We start from the raw sequence: 19,706 nt of genomic DNA on the forward strand, positions 1-19,706 counted from the left end.
CTGTTGCAGTTACCCCTCATTTGGACAGCTCCTTCTCTAACACCTGCTAAGGCCCAGACTCAAAGCTGTCTTGCTCATGGAGTGGAATCCGATTGTCTTCTGAATCTTGTGAAGCTAGCCTGGTTTGGACAGCTTAGCTGTGGGCACCAGAGGGCAGGGAAGGGGGCAAAAGGCCCAGGACTGAATTGTTCTGCTTTGCTTTCTTACACAAAGAGGGCTTGATAATTAGGCTGGCCCCTTTCCCTTCCTTTTTCATAGGTTTCTCACTGCCCTCACAGAGCTGCTGGGTGCCTTGGGAGGAGGAGAAGGAGGGCTCTAGCTAATTCAAAGGCAGAGGAAAGGCAGTGACCCAGGGGGCAGGAAAGGGCCATCACTTGGCAGCCTGGGTTTTGTCTGCCTTTGTCCAAATTGGCTGTGTGTGTGTTTGTTTGTTTGTTCATGTGTGTGTTTTTACCTTTAAGAGGGAGGGAGAATGGACAGAAGAGCCTGACCTCCTGCCCACTGAGAAACCTGAGAATCTTGGTAATGAAACAGCTCTCTTCGAGATACCCACTTCTTTCTTTCCATCCCATAGTCCCGAGCCAAGGCCTCTATGTCCATTGCCCTATTGTTTAAGAACCAAACACTTATGAGGCTTGGTCATGCCATGATCACAACGGCTCCCATTTCTTGGAGTGCCCTTAGAGGTCTGAACCATTCTCTCCTCAAAACCATCTCTCAAAGGATGCTGGGTGAGGATTATTATCCCCACTTGACAGGAGGAAACTGACACCACTGCCCCCAGCTAGACTGAAAGCTCCCTGAGGGGGAGGGGCTGTTTTACCTTTATATTGATATCCCCAGCACTGAGAACAGTGCCTGGTACAGAGCTGGTCCTTAGCAAATGTTCGATGATTGATTTTCTATCCACCAGCCTGCCTGAGCTATGGTGGCTTTCAACATCAGCCTCTCAAGGCTCCCTAGGCTTTTGCCGAGCCTTCATATATTTCAATAGCCACTGATACCTACCCAGCCCTAAGGGATAGAGAGTGGAGGAGGGAGGGAGGGAGAGACAGAGAGACACAGAGAGAGAGACACAGAGAGACACAGAGAGAGACACAGACAGAGAGAGACAGAGGGACACAGAGACAGAGAGACAGAGAGAGACAGAGACAGAGAGAGACAGAGACAGAGAGACAGACAGAGAGACAGAGAGAGAGATGGAGAGAGACAGAGAGAGACAGAGACAGAGATAGAGAGGGAGAGAGACAGAGACAGAGAGGGAGAGAGACAGAGAGACAGAGAGAGAGATGGAGACACACACACAGATACAGAGATAGACAGAAAGAACCAGAGGGCTGTCCCATGGCCCCCACAAACAGTTCTACTTCCTCCTTCCTTCACCTCTCACAGCTACTGTCACCCCCCCCCCCAGCCCTAAGACTTCCCTGACCCTTCTGGCCTGGTCCTTGATCAGACTCAGGCTGTCCCCCACCCCAATCCTATGTCTCCCAGCCCTAGCACCTGCCCTGAAGCCACACCCCCCTCCCATAGAACAGCTTCCATAAGAAAGTGGATGTGTTGAAGAAGGTTCCAGTCTTTTATTTCTTTCATGTATCTCCCCCTCCCAATCATCTGATGTGCTGTTTGAAGTGTGAGGCCCATGTTCTAGATCACAATTCCAGGGAAATTAGGCCAGAGGCCAGAGTAATAATAGCTAACATGTATACAGCCCTTTAAGGGCTACAAGGTACTTTACATGTATTATTTCATCTGATCCTCTTAACCCCATGTGGTGGGTACTATGGTTATCTCCATTTCACAGACAAATTGAGGTTGAATGAGTTGAAGTGAAATAACCAGGGTCACACAGTTATTAAGTGTCAGACTCAGGTCTTCCCAATCTCAAGTTCAGCATTCTCTCCACTGCACCCCCAAGCTGCCTATGTGGGGTCTCCCACAGGGCCCAGGCCACTGCCACCTCCTCCCTTTCACCAAAAAAAGGTCAAAAGGGGGATGTGTCCCTTCCCTCACTCCAGACCCACAAATGCAGCTCCCACTAGGGAGTCTCTCTTTTATTAGGATATAACCATGGAAAAGAAAGGGAGAAGGAGGCCAAGAGAGGAAAGAGAAAAGAGGCTCACCCTCTGGTCAGGAGAGGATGAAACCATTTGGTCCTTGGTTTTAGCCCTTAGGACTCTAGGGCACCACCAGCAAAGAGATGAGGGAATAGTGGAAGAGAGGGCTGAGTACTGCCAACCAGCCTCTTAGCTCTTCCCTTAAGGAATCAAGTTCCCTCATTCCTCATCATGTCCCACTCCCTGGGGGCAGCTAGGGTTTGGGCAGTCCAGTGGATAGAGCATAAGGCCTGGAGTCTTGAAGATGTCAGTTCACATTTGACCTTAGAAACTTGCTAGCTGTGTGACCCTGGGCAAGTAAGTCCCTTAACCCTGTTTGCCTCAGCTTCCTCATATGTTAAATGAGCTAGACAAGAAAATGGCAAAACCACTCCAGTATCTTTGCTAAGAAAACTCCAAATGGGGTCACAAAGAGTCAAACATGGTTGAAACAACTGAACAACAATACCACCCCCCCACTCTTCTCTGCAATTCTTTCCCTCCCACCCACATTTCCCGGGGGGAAAACATTTACCAAAGCTGAGAGGGACAGACAATTAGTGGAAGAAGGAACCAGAAACTAGAGATCTAGTAAAGGGAAAGTAAAGGTAAAGGGAAGGAAGAACAGGCTAAGAGTCTATTGGGGCAGGATCTGAGTCATCCAAAACTTGCTCCTGCACCTATCCCCCTGTGGTAATTTCCCATCTATAGTGGCATAAGTACGTTTGGTCATTTCACCAACTCTCCAATAACTATGCTAACGGAGAAGGAGAGGTGCTAAGTCTAAGCAAAGACCAATGGCCATTTCATTTTATCTCCCACCCCAACCCCAATCTGGCCACAAAGAACCCTCCTGGGTGCTGCAGGGATTCCTAACTTGTCAAAGACAACAGTTAAGCATGAGGCATGTGAAAGCGTGAGAAGGCTAAGTGGAAAGAGTGGATTTGAGGTTCAAGTTCAAATCTTTCCTCTGATGCTTACTCCTTATGTGACCATGGGCAAGTCATTCGAACTTCCTGGGCCTTGGACCCACCCCTCTTCCCCCAGATTGTAACCTCTGTGAGGGCAGGAACTCTAACCAGACACCTTCTGGTGCTAGATCTATGAGCTCTGAAAGGGTCATAACCAAGGCCAAGTTCAGCTTTTAGTCCAAAGACTTGATCCTTTGGCCCAGGGGGACATTCCCTGGTCCTCTAGAAGGATCAGAGACTTAGTCCAGCTCCCTCCCAGCTTTAGGGACTTGCCAGAAGTTGTAAAGGTAGTAAACACCTGAGGCAGGATTTGCGCCTCTGACTCCAAATCCGGGGGTCTTTCCATTGTGCCACATTGCCCCTCTGTGCCTTGGAAGGCACCTGCAGCTGAGTTGGAGAGTTAAATCCAGCACTCTGGTTGGCCTGTCCGTGTCTTCCTTTTGTACCCAGGAGTCTCTTTTATTGGCTAGGATATTGGTTATGATGTAGCCCCAGGCAGCTGTGCAGATGTATCTGTTGTTAAGATGTTAGGAGACACTCTGTTTTCCAGAGCTAAGGCCCACCAAGCAGGCGTTGCCCTGAGCTTGGCATAACAACAATCTTTTGCACTCACCCTCTGGATGATCTCACCCTCCGGCAAAATCACGCAATTATCATACTGCTTTGAGCAGCACCAGGTGCTCTCTGAGATCGGACAAGTAGCCATGTTTTGGTCATGAAGCCTGGCTATGAATCAAACTTGTCATGCTGTTGCTGTTACCCCTTATTGTCAGGGCCATGGGTGTAAGTACTGAGATGTCCCCATACTGTCTCGGGTCCCCCCCACCAGGGGTGGGTCCCTGTACCGGCACATGTGTCTAGATTTCTCCTTTCTTGCAAGCCATTTCCCTAGCTTTGAAATTAAACTTCTGTTCAATTCCTAACTCTTGTCTCTAGCCTGCTCTGTTCTGCTCCCGCCATCCACAGGTTTGATTGGGTGACATTATCTATTTTGTATACCCTGGTAGTTGGCTGGAACGTGGGCCTGATATAAACCTAAGGCTGAGGGTTGCGCTTTTGCATATAGGAACTCCCATCCGGGCCCCCTAATTCACCCCATTCTCAGGCATTTGGTTACCAGAGAATCTGAGCGGTGTAGAGACGGTGTGGATGACTCCATAGACCTCAAACCCCCTATTGGGGAAATATTTCTAAGGGCTCCCTTGCTGATGGGTGAAGTTCTGAATAATCACCTTGCAAGGGGAGGACCCTTGCTTGGCCCCTTTCAGTCATGGAAACTCAGGTGTTCCATGCTCGCTAGAGAACAAGAAAAGGAATGTGGAACTTCAGGAAAGCTGGCTAGCTTTCCTGTCCTACTTCAGCCATCCAAACGTGGCCTTTATTTGGGAGAAACTACTGAGAGGGCCAGCAGAAATTGGACTGTGCTACCATGGGATCTACTGCACGGGATCTACTTGCAGCACTTACCTTTCTATAGACAAACTTTGGCATCTTCCTTTCCAAAAGTGAGTGCCAGAGGAGGGGGATGGGAATGAATGGGTGGCAGAGGATTGGGACAGGAGAGCAAGAGGAAATGAGAACAGATTGAAAAACAATACTGGAAATTGACCATCACACATTCTGGGCAGCCATAGGAACCCAGGGGGCAGCAGGGTGTGGGCCAGCCCCAGAGCTGGGTTGTTGTCATACCCAGTGGGAAAGTCATTGTGCAAATCAGTCTCCACTAAAAGCTTTTAAAATGCTCCAAACCCTGGGGGATGGAGAGTGAATGCTGGGATATGGAAGGTCAGTTCCAAGTCTTTGAAGGTTGTGTTTGGGGGGATGGGGTGAGTTGAGATTTAGAGCTGGGCCAGGAGATTAAATTCAGGAAAACAAAATCTTTCCTCAGGCATAGCCTGGTATAACTAGGTATTTTTGCACCCAGGACAGCTACCACAGAGAGCACCCAGGGTTGGCAATATAAAATGTGCCTTCAGTTGAGGTGGGGAGAGGGGAGGAACAGAATGTTGCCCTGTGGACATCAGGTGGGATCATAGAGAACTACCCCTCTTTATCATGCCATCTGGTAGCTTCCTATTTTAACTAAATGTTCTTTCTAACTAGGTACTAAGATTTGTTGTTCTACACGAATGAAATCTAGACCCCTGAGGGAAGCCCAGATTGTTCTGCCTAGTTATGGCTGGGGGCTCAACTTTGCCCAAGTCTGTAAAGAGTGGACATTGACCACCACAATGGAGAATGTCTGTTATGCTGCTTGCCCCAGTCCTGTCCCAGCTCTGCGTCCCATATGTGCCTTTTCTATGCTCTGCCCTTCATCCCTGGGAAGTGCTCTGGGAGATACCAGGGAGAATCACAGGTGGGTAGTAAATCTCATCACATTTTCACCAAGTTAGACTGAACCTACTCTGTCCTCTCTGTCCAATTCAAGCCTGACTCTGAGGTCCCCTTTCCCCCCTCCCCTGATCCCCTTAGGCTAGGGGACATACCTTAATTTCTTTTTTCCATTCCTCTTTCTCCCCCTTCCTGCTCAATTTATTTTATATCCCAATCTTTAGTGCTTGTGGGGGTGGGAGGTGGGGGAAAGGATTTGGGATGGCTTTGGTGGGAGCTAGTTGCCTTTGCTTCCTCTCCATCTACAACCTGGCCCAAGATTCTACTGCCTGGGACCCTGATCACTACCGTTGAGATTCTCACCCTCCTTCCTATGGTTCAATGCAAAGAGTGTTGGGTTTGGAATCCCAGGACCTGGGTTGGAATCCCACCTCTGCCGTTTACACCCTGTGTGACTTTGGGCAAGTCACTTAATTCCCCTTGATAATCATTTAATATCAATTTAATAACCTCAATGAGGGCCAGAGCCTGAACTAATCAACCAGAAGGAGAGCCTGGATCTAACAGCTTCTTTGTTCTTGGAGTTTACTCAGAGGATACCTCTTCCTATGTCAACAAGCCCAGATGGGGCTGCCTTAAGAGCATTCTTTCCTCTGTCTATGGCATTAAGGATGAGACCCTTAACTGGAGACACTTTCTTGAATAATGTGACTTTTTCTTATCTTAATATTTTATGGACATATACTATGTTATGGCATGTTAATGGTAAATTAAACACAGAGATTCTATCCTGGGTTATAATTTCAATTGATACTTTGTCAATTTAATTAAGAAAAATCCTTTTCTTGCATCATGGTTAAACATACATAGAGATCATAACTTTGAGTTACACAAACATGTTGAGTTGGGACTGTTCTAAAGAGTATTTAAGCCTTCTCTATGTATGTACAAGTTGGCTAGCTTTAAGGGAATAAACAATATGAATTTACATATCACCTAGCTTGTTTGCCTCCTTTAACCAAACTTTCAGGTTGACACCCTGGACCTCATTTCTCTCATCTGTAAAATGTGGGGGTGGACTAGATGGATTTTAAGGTCAGCTCCCATGGATTCAATCACCATCTCTATGCAGTAAACATTTATGAAGCACCTACGATGTGCCAGGCACTGTGCTAAGCAGTGGGGCTACAAAAAGAGGCAAAAGACAGTCTCTGCCCTCCAGCGGCTTACCATCTAATGGCAGAGGAAACAAAGAAACAAATATATGCAAAGTAAGCTATATGGAGAATTCTCAAATTTCGTTTTCTTGCCTCAATCTCTCTCTGACCTCCAATATTGCATCTCCAACTACCTTTCAGACATATTGAGCTGGATGTTCAGTAGACATCTTAGAACTCAACATGGCCGAAATGGAACTCACTCTCTTTCCCCTTACACCCTTCCCCTCTCCCCTCCTGAATTACTGTAGACAGCAATATCATCCTCCTAGTCCCTCAGGCTCAAAGTCTAGCAATCATCTTGGATTCCACACTATCTCTCACTACCTCGCCCCACTCCCTCACCTCCCTTTACAGGCTATTGTCAAAGTCTGTTGATTTCATCTTTGCAACATCTCCTGAATATTCCGTCTTCTCTCCTCTGTCATGGCCACTGCCTTGCTGTAAGGCTCATCACTTCACACCTAGACTATTGCTATAGCCTGGTGGTGGGCTGGCCTGCCTCAAGTCTATCCCCATTTCAATCTATTAGTGAGTTTCCTAAAGCATGGGTCTGATCACGTCACCCCTCTCCCCTACTCAATAGATACCAGTGGTTCCCTATTGCCTCCAGGAGCAAATGCAAAATGCTTGATTTGGCATTCAAAGCCCTTCATTGCCTAATCCCTTCCTGCCTTTCCAGTCTTCTTACACCTTACTCTCCAACTGGTACTTTTTGATCTAGTGACACTGACCTCCTGGCTGTTCCATGAACAAGACATGCCACATCTTGGCTCTGGGCATTTTCTCTGGCTATCACCCTGGAATGCCTTCTCTCCTCTGCTTTGACTATTGACCTCCCTGGTTTTCTTTAAGTCTTAACTAAAACCCCGCCTTCCATAGGAAGCCTTCCCCAACCTCACTTAATTCCAGTACCTTCCCTCAGTTAATTATTTCCTATTTATCCTCTACTTAGCTTGCTTTGTATATATTTGTTTGTAAATTGCCTCGCCATTAGATTGTAAACTCCCGGAGGGCAGGGGCTGCCTCCTTTTTGTATCCCCACTGCTTCGGGTAGTCCCTGGCACATTGTAGATGCTTACTAAATATTTACTTATTCGTTGATTCTAAGGTCCTTCCAGCTCTCTATTTAGGAGCTTATGACCCTATCCCTTGGGGCCCTAAAAAGCATACTGATGGTAACTCCAGCTTAAGTCCTCAACTCTTCCTTTCCACATTTAGCCAGGGGCTGGTTAATAATAGTATTAACAATGGTGTGTAATTGTGCCTTAATGTTTGTTTGTTTTTAGTGCCTTAATGTTTGTGAAGCACTTGAAACATTTGATCCTCCCAACAACTCTGGGAGGTAGCGGTTATTATTATTATCCTCATTTTACAGATGAGGAAACTGAGGCAGACGGAGGTTAAAGTAACTTGCCCAGGATCACACAGCTGGTGAATGTCTGAGATGGGATTTGAACCCAGGATTTTTGGATTCCAAGTCTGTCACTTTATCCATTGGGCTGGCAGGAATAGTGAAAGGGAGGGAGTATAAGCGATACTGGAAAGTCTCCCTGAGTTCCTCCATCACCCCTGGATTGAAGGAAGAGTCTAACAAGCCTCCCACTCCCCGCAGAAGCCTGGCTGTCTTGTCCAGAACTGAACAAGACATGGCCCTGGTAGTTCTACATCTGGCACAGGTGTTGTGGGGTTCTGCTCCTTAGGGGGCTCCCTCTTCTCCTCTCCCCAACCTTTCCCATCTCAGTTTATGAGCAGGTTCATTGAGCAGGAAGCAGCTGGTGCCCCGGGAGGGCACACACACACACACACACACACACACACACACACACGCACACGCACACATACCTTGGCTTTACTGATGGTGCAGTGAAGGGCGTTGTTTTCCTGGTCGTAGAGCAAACTGAAGTCTAAGGTCCCCAAGGCAGCTGCAAATAGACAAGAGCATTATTAACTCCAGGCAGGGCACACAGGGGACAATACTGCTCTTCTGAGCAGGAATAAACATCAGCATTGCAGCCCGAAGTCTTCCTAATTTATCTGGGGTGGGCCCTGTACTGGGAGACCCACACAGAGAAGGGCACTGTTCTGGGTGAGCACATAGCCTGAGACAGACCCGATAACACGATCACTGCCATGTAGACAGGATTGCCAAGAGGACAAGAGCTTCAAACAAGATACAGTTATCCCTGCCACATCCTGGTGGGGGAGGGGGGACAGGGTGTGGTGCCCCTGCAAATAAATCTGGATTTGGATCTGAAAAATCTGCCTAAAACTTTTTGGCTCTCCCTTCGTACCAGAGAAGAAGTCCGATTTTTTTTTCTTTTCTGGGGTGTTTACAGTACCTTATTATAAAATTTGGGTTGATATTATATAATCTATACATATATTTCATGCATTTATGAGTTTCTGAACTTTTTGTGTGCTGTCTGCTGGCCTTTGCCTACTATCTGTAGCTTCCTCAAAACTCCCCCCAAATTCCCTTTTAATTTCTTATGCCCCGAGATATATCAAAACCGAGATGGAAAAGTCTCAATGTGGAAGGGATAACTGTATTCCCTTCCAGGCCATTCATCAAGTATCTATGAAGTTCTCATAGTCAAGGTGAGAGGTAGCTCCGTAGAGTGTTTTGAGAGCCAGTCTCAGGGTCAGGAAGAGCCGGGTTCAAGTTCCTCATTCAACACATACTGGTTGTATGATCCTTGGCAAATCATCAAATCTCTTAGCACCTTAGCAAAGTCCCTAACATTATAAATTTCAGAGCAGGGGCCGATGGACATGGCACACCAATGAAGTCACAGGTCTATTAAAAAATGTGCCAAGCACTGGGAACAAAAACAGCCCCTATCTTTAGGGAGCTTCTATTCTATTACAAGGCTGTCATAATTCCAAGTAATGTGGTCCCTGGACTCAGACGAGGAGAGGTGGTTTTTCTAATATTCAGAGAGTGCCATGAAAGATCTAGAACCTCATCCAACAAGACTGTGTATTCTGGCCTCTGTGTTTGTATTTTCTCTCCCTACTAGACTGAAGGCAGGGACTACATCTGGCATAATCTTGAAAACCCAAGAATGGCCTAGCAATCCTGGCAATTAACCAATTAACAGACATTTATTAAGCCCTTAGCACATTCTGGCACTATGCTACGTGTTAGGGATATAAATAAAGGCAAAACCAGGCCCTGCCCTCAAGGAGATTCCATTCTAATAGGGAAAAAGATAAGTAAATAACTAGGTACCCCATAGAGTAGATGGAAGGTCAGCTTAGAATGGAAGGTATTGGCTGTCTCAATTCTAGACACGTCCCCTTCTCTTGGGCTTGCCCCTTCTCTGGAACAAACTTCCTGCTTCCTAGCTCACTGGACATGCCTACGTGCCTATGACATGGGAGGCTGGAAACCAATCTGGCACAAAGGAGAGAGATTCCATCACTCCCTATGAAATACCTGGTCCTTTTCTGCAGGTAAAGTGGAACAACCCAGGTGCGCCTGCATCAGACTAAAGGCATGATTAAATGCTCACTCGGGGTAGAGAAATTGGGGGGTCAGTTGGGGCTTGGAGGTCCTTTGCTCCCTGCTCTTCCTTTGGCCCCCTCCTAATGGGTGTCTCCAAGTGAAGCACCTTCCTTTAGGGAATCAAGATCAGCTGAATAAAGCCCTATTGCTTTCGGTATAGTTGGTCTGTTTCCTTTTGCATTGGAGATCTCTCAGTCCCTCCAGCAGCTTGGTATCTCTCCTAAAGCCTAGCATAGCCTTCTCTCTTCCCCCTCAGGTGTTAATAGTAGAGTCACTCTCAGAGGCAACCCTCCAGTATTCCCATGGCAACCAGGCCCTACCTCATCGCCTCCCACCTGGATGACTGCCACAATCTCCTCATTGGTCCGTCCTTCCCTTCCGACTCTGCCCTTTGACCCTCTGCTTCACTTCATCCTTAAAGCTGCCTCCATGGTCACCTCTTTTGGTCATTTCTGTCACATCACTTCTCTCCCATGCCTCCTCATCACCAACTGCATCAACCATAACTCAGCCTGGCCTGAGGGTGGTTGACCCTATACCTCCACTTCTCTCCATGAATCTCTGATATAATCCTGAGTTCACAGACCCTAGCTTTAGAGGTGGAGGGTACCTCAGAGGTCCAACCCCCTTATGTTATAGATGAGGAAACCAAGGCTCAGAGAGTTTCAATGACTTCCTCTATTCATGCAGCTAGAAAGTGGTCTTCCTTGATTCCAAGTCTAACTAGACAGAATCCTTGGAGAATGAATCATTTTGAGTAGCCAAGTATCCCAGAGAGCTGCACCTTAGCTCTCTTGAGTGCTACAATGGTTTTTATTTCCATTTGGGGCAGAAATCTTACTAATATAAATATAGAATAAGCTTTCTAGCTTCCTTAAATAGAGAAAACTGAAGCAGAGTTTCACTTTTTCTTGATGATTTGGGTTCATCATTGTGAATATCGGTCATTATGTGGGGCTGTAGGGTAGATAATGAATTCTGGCCCTTGTCATGGGCTGCCAGGACAACCACAACAGTCTCCCACTCCATCTTCCCTCTTACCCTCATCCTTGCCCTCTCCTCTCTCCAGCCAGGCTGGTGAATCCTCCTGGGGCACAGATTTGAGCATGTCACAAACCTCTCCTCAAAACCCTTGGATGAGGCAAGGTGGACAGAGTAGTGGACCAGGAGTCAAGAAGACCTCGGTTCAAATCCTATCTCAGGCACTGACTAGTTGTATGACTCTGAGCAAGTCACTTAATTTCTATGAGCCTCAATTGCCTCATCTGTAACATGAGATTAATCACAGCACCTCACAGAGTTGCTGTGAGGACAGAGTATACATAAGTTCTTGACAAATCTTATTAATCAATCAATCAACAAGTATTTACTAAGCACCTACTATGCGCCAGGAACTTTAAACCAATATGGAAATGCTAACTTTTATTATCTAATTATTTGAGGAGACACAGCATGGCATAGTGGAGAGAGACCCAGCTTTAGAGTCAGGAAGACCTGGGTTCAAATCCAGCCTCACACATTTACTAGCTGTATGATCCTGGGAGAGTCACTTAACCTCTGCTACAGTTTCCTCAATTTAAAATAGAGATGATAAAAGTATTTGCCTCATAGGGTTGTTGTGAGCAACAAATGAGATATTTGCAATATGTATTTATATTTATTGTTTGTATTTGCAGTGAGATATTAGCACAGTACCTGGCACATGGTAGGCACTTTACAAATGATTATTCCTTTCCCTTCCCAATCCTCACTCTACTTCTGCCACACACAGGGATGGTCAGCCCATCTTTCTCACCATTACCTGTAACTATCATCTCGATGACTTTGAATTCTAAAATTCCTTTCTCTGATCATAACCACCAGCCCTTCTAGTTTGCCTTTATTTTTTTCCCATAAAAATATCATAGGTAGCATAGTTATTTTCATTCCCATTTTATAGATGCGGGAACTGAGGCTTAGACAGGTTAATGCTAATGGTACACATTTATACGTTACTTTAAAGGTTGCGAAGTTTTTTATACATGGCATCTTACTGGATCCTTACAACAACCCTTAAAATGCCTCCATTTGGTCTGCCAGTCCATTGCGTTATTGTCCTATATTTCTTCGTCCTTTCATGGACAAATTCTCAGTAAAAGTTATCTACATTTACAGTCTCTACTCCCTCCTTCTCTCCTTTGCAGTCTGGCTCCTGACTCCTACTGCTTGCCTGAAACTGTCCTTTCCAAGTTTACCAGTGATCCCTTAGCTCTTAAACCCCACAACCTGTTGATTTTGACTCTAGTGACTACCACCTCCTCCTCCCAGAAACTCCCTTCTGTTCTGGCTTCCCTTGGCTCTGGGAGCCCTCCTTCCTTGTTCTGCTTGTTCAACCTCTCCTCCATCTCCTTGGCTGGGACACTGGCCCATCTCCCCATCCTCTCCTTTCTCTACACTCTGAAGGATCTCAGCAGATCCCAAGGCTTCAATTTTCTTTTCTACCCAGATGCTCACAAATTGATATGTCTCTCCTGAGTTCCATCTCCTCAGCAGCTGCTGCCCAGATCCTTAGGGTTGTAGATTTAGAGGGGAAAGGACACTTAGAGGCCACCCAGTCTAACCCCCTCATTTTACAGATAAGAAAATCGAGTCCCAAAGAAATCAAGTGATTTGCCTAAGACCACATAGCTGGTAAGCGACATGTGGATAGGTGCCTCATTGGCATCTCAAACTCAACATGTTCAAAATAGATTCATTATACTCCCCCTCCTAAATCCCCCTTCCTCTATCTTGATCTAGGTAGTGCAGTCAATAAAACTGAATTTAGAGTCAGGAAAACCTCAGTTTGAATTCTACCTCAGACACATTAGCTGCATTACCCTGGGCAAGTCACTTAACCTCTGTTTGCCTCAGTTTCCTAACTGTAAAATTGGGATGATAATAGCACCTACTTTACAGGATTACTATGAGGCTCAAGATAACATACGCAAGCATAAAGTGCTATATTCATGCCAAGTATCATTATTAGCATTACAGTTATTATTTGAGTTGGTGCCAGTTGGGAAGTTTACTAGCTTATTTTATCCACAGAAGCCTCAGGGGTGTGTATGTGTGTGTTTAGCACCTGGAGTAGGAGGCACCCCCTCCAATCCTGTTTATTACCAAAGTCACTGCCCAACCTACTGTAGCAGCAGCCACAGGAGTGGCTTCCTCCCCCAAAGGAGGCGCTACCTGGTGCATTGGATGGTTCAATGGCCTGAGAGACCTTGAACCTAGTCCCAATCCTGTCACTATTGAGCTGTGCACACCTGGACAAGTTGCTTTCCCTCTCTGAGACCCTGTCCCTTCATCTGTCAAATCAATTCTTTCACTCAGCAAACATTCATTAGATGCTTATTACACACATGATGGATGAGGAGAAGGTAGGGCCTTTCCAGCCCTAATTTTCTTTCATTCTGAAGCAGGGTCTTGACTACGAATTCTTGTGCCCAGGGCAGATTCAGTTGCAGGAGGATTAATAAACCAAACACCAGCTGAGCCTGTTCTCCAGCAGAGGGAGTCATGCCATGAATCCAAACAGCCGGATTTCGATTACCCATTCCAACAATGGAAAACAGGGAAAAAAAAGGCACTCATAATCCAGCTGCTGAAAACATCTCCAGTCAGTGAAAAAGTCTAGGTGCCAACTTATCACACGATCAAGATCCATCCTTCTATCTGTCTGTCTGTCTGTCTATCATCTATCATCTATCTATCTATCTGTCATCTATCTGTCTGTCTATCATCTATCTATCTATCCATCTATCTATCTATTATCTGTCATATATCTATCATCCATCATCTATCTATCTATCTATCTATCTATCTATCTATCTATCTATCTATCTATCATCTGTCATCTATCTATCTATCTATCATCTGTCATCTATCTGTCTGTCTGTCTGTCTATCATCTATCATCTATCTATCTATCTATCTATCTATCTATCTATCTATCTATCTGTCATCTATCTACCTATCATCTGTCGTCTATCTGTCTGTCTATCATCTATTATCTATCTATCTATCTATCTATCTATCTATCTATTATCTGTCATCTATCTATCTTATAGAGGTCGGCTCTCCTCTGTACAACTCCCCCTTCCCCCCACCTTCTGATGAATTTTTCTTCAGTGCAAGAATGAGGGTGTGGTAGTTAGGAAAGATCTAGGTTAGAGGCACCATAGTGATGGGACTTTGGGGGTGCTAAGGCTAGTGGTTCAGGATTGGAAGAGTGGAGGTGGTTATACCTCAAGGTATGAAGACAGTAGGCAGGGAGGAACCATGATGGGGAACCATGTAGGTATCCCATTTCCCAAGATATCAGCACCCAGGAACAAAGGTCTGTTCACCTTGCCTTAGTTATGCCTCTTTTGGTCTTTTTTAATTGTATCATCTCTTTTGTATTTGCATCATCTTCATTTCTTAATATCTCCTTCCCCTCTCCCCAACCAGAAATCCATGTCTTTTAACAAAGAATTTTAAAAAGAAAAAGAAAAAATGTTTTGTGAAATCAATGCACCAATTATATTCTGCAGCATATAAAACTCTTCACATCCATAGGTCTCTCTCTTTATGCAAAGAAGGGAGGGAGGTTATATATCTGTTTTAAAGCATGGGGCACAGGGTTATTGCTCTGATTTATCATAGACTAGAGACAGCTCTGCCTTAAGGCCATGAGGAGACTCCCCAGGACCCCTTGGAGTTCTGTGGTACTTCAGTGATCCCCCACCCTCATGCCCAGAAAGCGTTAGGGAGGGCATGTTGCTTATAGCTTGGGAAGAAGGGTAAGATGGCAGGCTTTGAGTCCAGATTGTGCCACCACATAACAGTACAGACTTTTGTAAGATGCTTTTCCATAATGGCTCCATCCAAACATAGGCAATGAGCCCTGCCCTCTTCTCTGCTTCAATGGGAGTTATGAGATTGGAATATGAAGACAGAGAAGGCAGTGCTTGGAGAGAGGATGAAAAAAAAACCTTCTTGCAAATGGTGAAGGACGGTTATTAAGCTTTAGGCCTGGCCCATTTACCCACCTGCCCGCCCACACCACCAGGAAAAAACACTGGCTGCTTCTGTCCTCTCTCCTAATTAGTGGGAGAAAATTGCCCCATTGGGTGGCTGGCTTCTGAGGCTCTTCATGGCTCTTGGCTCAGCCTCGGGGAGATTGCTATAGTAGGCTTCTTTCTCTCTCACAAGAAGGCAGCTGATCCACAAAAGGGTCTGCATGACTCTCTGTAGGAAGGGAAGGCACGAGGTTGAGCCTTCCATTGGGTCCCTACTGCTGGTTGGGGGAGGGGTGGACTCAGTGGAACTGGGTTGCCTAGAACCCAGGCCCACAGAGCCAGGGTGGGGAAGTGGAGAGAAGAAAGAAGGTAGGGGGCCTAGGTAACAACAGCCCAAAGAAACTTCAGAGAGATAATGGAATCTATTCTGATCCCTACTCCCTGTTCCCTGGGGCTTTGCTTCCCAAAGGAATTTGAATCATAGGTTAATAGATGATACTAGCTAACATCTACATGATGCTTTGTAAGGTTTGCAGAACTGGAAATAGATCTAGAGCTGCAAGGGACCTCAAAGGTCATCTGGTCCAATCCCCTTATTTTACAGATAAGGAAACTGAGGCCCAGGGAAGTGAAATTACTCATCCAAGAACACAAATGTGGTGTCGGAAGTAGGATGTGGACCTGGCTTCTCTGATTCCAGAGCCATTATACATGAGATCTTTTAGATCATTTGATCCCCACAAGAGCCCTTTGAGGTGGGAGCCATCATCATCTCCATTTTACAGATAAAGAAACTGAGGCTAAGAGGTGACTTGCTTAGAGTCACCCAGCTAGTGAGTGTTGAAGGCAGGATCCGAACCCAGGTCTTCCTCTCTCCAAGTCCATCACTCTATCCCTTGTACCACACCACCTTTCAGATCATAGAGTAAGAGGTAGAAAGGAAGGAGATGCATTTATTAGGCACTAAGATTTACAAACACATATTTATTAGGCACTAAGATTTACAAAGTGCTTTACAATTATTATCTCATTTGATCCGCTCAACAATCCTGCGATGTAGATTCCATGATCATCTTCATTTACAGTTCAGGAAACTGAGGCAGATAGAGGTTAAGTGACTTGCCCAGGGTCACAGAGCTAGCAAGTGTCTGAGGCTGGATTTGAATTCAGGTCTTCCTGACCACAGGCCCAGCGCTCTATCCACTGTACCACCCAGCTGCCTCTAATTTAACCCTTTACTTTGTAGATGAGGAAAAATGAGGCCTGAGAGGCTAAATGACTTATGATCATAGCTTTAGGACTGGAAGGGACCTTAGAGGTCATAGCCTACCCTCCTATTTTATAGGCCCAGGGTAGTTAAGCAGTTTGCTCAAGGTCACACAGTAAGGAGCAGAGCTGGGATTTGAACCTGGGCAATGTAGGATGGTGGATAGAGAGTTTGTTAGAGTCAGAGACCTTTGAGTCCAAATCCTAATTCAGGGGTGGATGATCTTAGACAAGTCACTTAACCTCTCTGTGCTTCAGTTTCCTTATTTGTAAAACAAGATTTGATTTGATGACTTCTAAATCTCCCTATCCCTAACTCTAAATTTCTGCTCCAGTCTCCTCTCTTCTCAAGCTGGGTTGGTATTTGTGCTTTACTATGGCCTAATTGGGGAGGTTCGATTCAATTCAATAAACAAACATCTATTAAGCACCTACTATGTGCCAGACACTGTGATAGGCACTAGGAATACAAAGATTTTTAAGATGACATAATTTTTTTTCCCTTCAGGAGCTTACATTCTATTGGGGGTGGGGAGAGAGTATAATACACAGTGCTAAGGTTGAGGAAGAAGAGAATACTTGGAGCTGGTGGGGTGGGAATGGTTTCTTCAATTCCATTCAAATCAACAAGGGTTTATGAAGCACCTACTATGTGAGAGGCACAAAGCCGAGGAATAGGAAAGGCAATAGAGAAGGCAGTGATTGGGCTGAACTCCGCTGGAAGGAAAGGTGTGGCTGTGAAGGTTTGGGGAGGATCGTGGTACCTTGGACAGAGACAGAGACTCAGAAGAGGGGAAGGTTGTGTGTGTGGGAAGAGAATGAATATGGTGAGTATGGTGAGTATGAGATGTCTATGGGATTAACCATTTCAAAATGTCCAATAGGCATTTGGGATTACAGCTTAGGAGAGAGGTTAGGGCAGGATATAGGGATCTGGGAGTCATCTGAATAGAGATGAGAGTTGAGTCATTGAATGCTGTGAAGACAACCAAAGGAGAGAGTGTGGAGAGAAAAATGAAGAGGGCCCAGGATAGAACCCTGGGGTCAACCCACACATAGGGGGTGGAACATGATTGTGACTGAGTAATTGCAGGCATGGGGGCTGATATGTATGAATGCACAGAGACCTGGGAATTCAGGATGGAATAGGGAGACCCGTAGTATTCCAATTTGGCAGATTCTCTGGTGAAGGAAGAAGAGGAGCATGACATAAGGCTGGAAAGGCAGACTGCAGGTGGACTGTGATGGCCCTTAAAGGCTAGGCTGAGGATTTTGTATTTTATCCTATGAACAATAGGGAGCCCTTGAAGGTTTTTGATCAGGGGATGAGTTGTATCTCAAGAAGATTGATGGATTAGAGAGGGGAGAAACTGCATTTAAGAGGTTCATTTAACAGGGGTAGGGAACCTGTGGCCTAGAGGTCACATGTGGTCTTCTAGGTCCTCGAGTGCAGCCCTTTGACTGAATCCAAACTTCACAAAAAGTTTGAATGCAGTCAAAGGGCCTCACTTGAGGACCTAGAAGGCTACATGTGGCTTCAAGGCCACAAGTTCCTCATCTCTGATTTAGGACATTATTCCAATACAGATAAGAAGTGAGAGGCAGCAAGGTATAATGGGTAGAGTGCTAAACCTAGTCAGTCAAGAAGCCTTGGATTCAAATCCTGCTTCAGATGCTTGTGAATTGTGTGATCCTGGGCAAGTCACTTAACCTCTCTCAGCCTCAGTTTCCCATCTGTAAAATGAAGAAGGTTAAACTTTATGACATCTAAGGCCCCTTTTAGATTTAAATCTGTGTTAAGAGCTTGAATTAAGGTGGTAGTAAGTTGAATGGAGGGGATGGAATGCTACCAAGAGATTATAGATCTGGGATGGACAGAACTTGGCAAAGGATTTGACATAGGAAGGACAGGAAAGGGAAGAAGAGTCAAATAACCTTAGAAATGAAAGGGACTTGATTGGTCAGCCTTCATTTTATGGAGGAAGGAACTGATTCCCAGGGAGCAGAGTGACTTGCTGGAGGTCACATGGGCAGACATGGCAGTACAGGATTGGAACCCAGATCTCTTGACTTCAAATCCAAAGTTCTTTCTTCAAGTCTGAATCCCTGGAAGGATGGCAATGCCCTCAACAGAAATAGGGAAGTTTGGAAGAGGGAGAAAGAGAATGAGTTCAGTGTGTAACATGTGATTTTGTAGTGCCAGGAGACATCCAGGTGGAGATGTGAGGCTGGAGCTCAGGGAGAAGTTCAGGCTGAATCTGGAAGCATTTGAGACATCAGCTGAGACATGACACTTGAGCCTCTGGAAGCAGATGAGATCACTGGGGGAGAGGATAGAGAGAGAAAAGACAAGAAGAGTGCACAGGATGGACTTACAGACTCTGAGGAGAGGACAATGAGGAGCGGTCGGTCACAAAGGGAGGAACACCAGGGTTAAAGTGTCATGGAAAATGTGGGAAGGAAGAATGCCTATGAAGAGAAATTGGTTAATGATATTGTAAGGTAGAGGATGAGAAAATGAGCCTTGAGAAAAGGGCAACTGATTTAGCAAGTGATACCTCATTTAAAAAGGCAGTTCTGTTGGTTTGGAGGCCAGATTGAGGATTGGTTGAGAAATGAATGGGAGGCAAGGGAGTGAAGGCAGCAAATGTAGACAGTTTTTCTTGGTGTTTGACTTAGAAAGGAAAGAGAGCAATAGGATGATAGACAGAGGGATGACAGGGTCGAATGACAGGCTTCATGTTTATATGTTTTTAAAAAATTTTGGGGGGAGATGGGGAGCACCTGGATACATTTGTAGGCAGTAGGGAAGCAATCAGTAGAAAGGGAGAGATTGAAGATGAAACAATGGGACTGATTGTTAGGACTAATTCCTAAAGAAGATGAAATTGATGGCATAAGTGTAGGGGTTGGCTTTCATGAGGAAAAGGGCCAACTCATACTCTGGAAATTGGAATCCTGGAGAAAGGTTGGGTGAAGATTAAGTGGGTTTTGAGTAAGAAAGAGAACAAAGTTCACTAAAGATTCAATTCATTTCAACAAACATATATTAACCATCTACTATGTTTTAGGTGCGAGAGATACAGATACAAAAAAATAGTCCTTGCCATCAAGGAGCTTACATTCTATTGTGGGTGGTATGCCATGCCCATAGATACAAATATATGCAAAATGAATGCACATTCATTTGGGGGGGGCACCAGCAACTCAGGGAATTAGGGCTAGGCTACTGTGTCTTTAAGGAGGAGGCACTTGACTTTATCTTGATGGGAGTTAAGGGTACCAAGGTAT

The 19,706-nt window shown here is 45.5% G+C and overlaps 1 protein-coding gene across 1 annotated transcript in view; it reads right to left on the bottom strand.

Annotated features, from left to right (window-relative positions):
• Nucleotides 1-19,706, bottom strand: part of DOC2B (double C2 domain beta) — a 60,851-nt gene that overhangs the window by 27,985 nt on the left and 13,160 nt on the right. The window contains 1 exon segment of the mRNA XM_036769260.1: nucleotides 8,461-8,540. Coding sequence (XP_036625155.1) covers nucleotides 8,461-8,540 — 80 coding nt within the window.

The sequence above is a fragment of the Trichosurus vulpecula genome, chromosome 7 (genome assembly GCF_011100635.1).
Source record: "Trichosurus vulpecula isolate mTriVul1 chromosome 7, mTriVul1.pri, whole genome shotgun sequence".
Lineage (NCBI taxonomy): Eukaryota > Metazoa > Chordata > Mammalia > Diprotodontia > Phalangeridae > Trichosurus > Trichosurus vulpecula.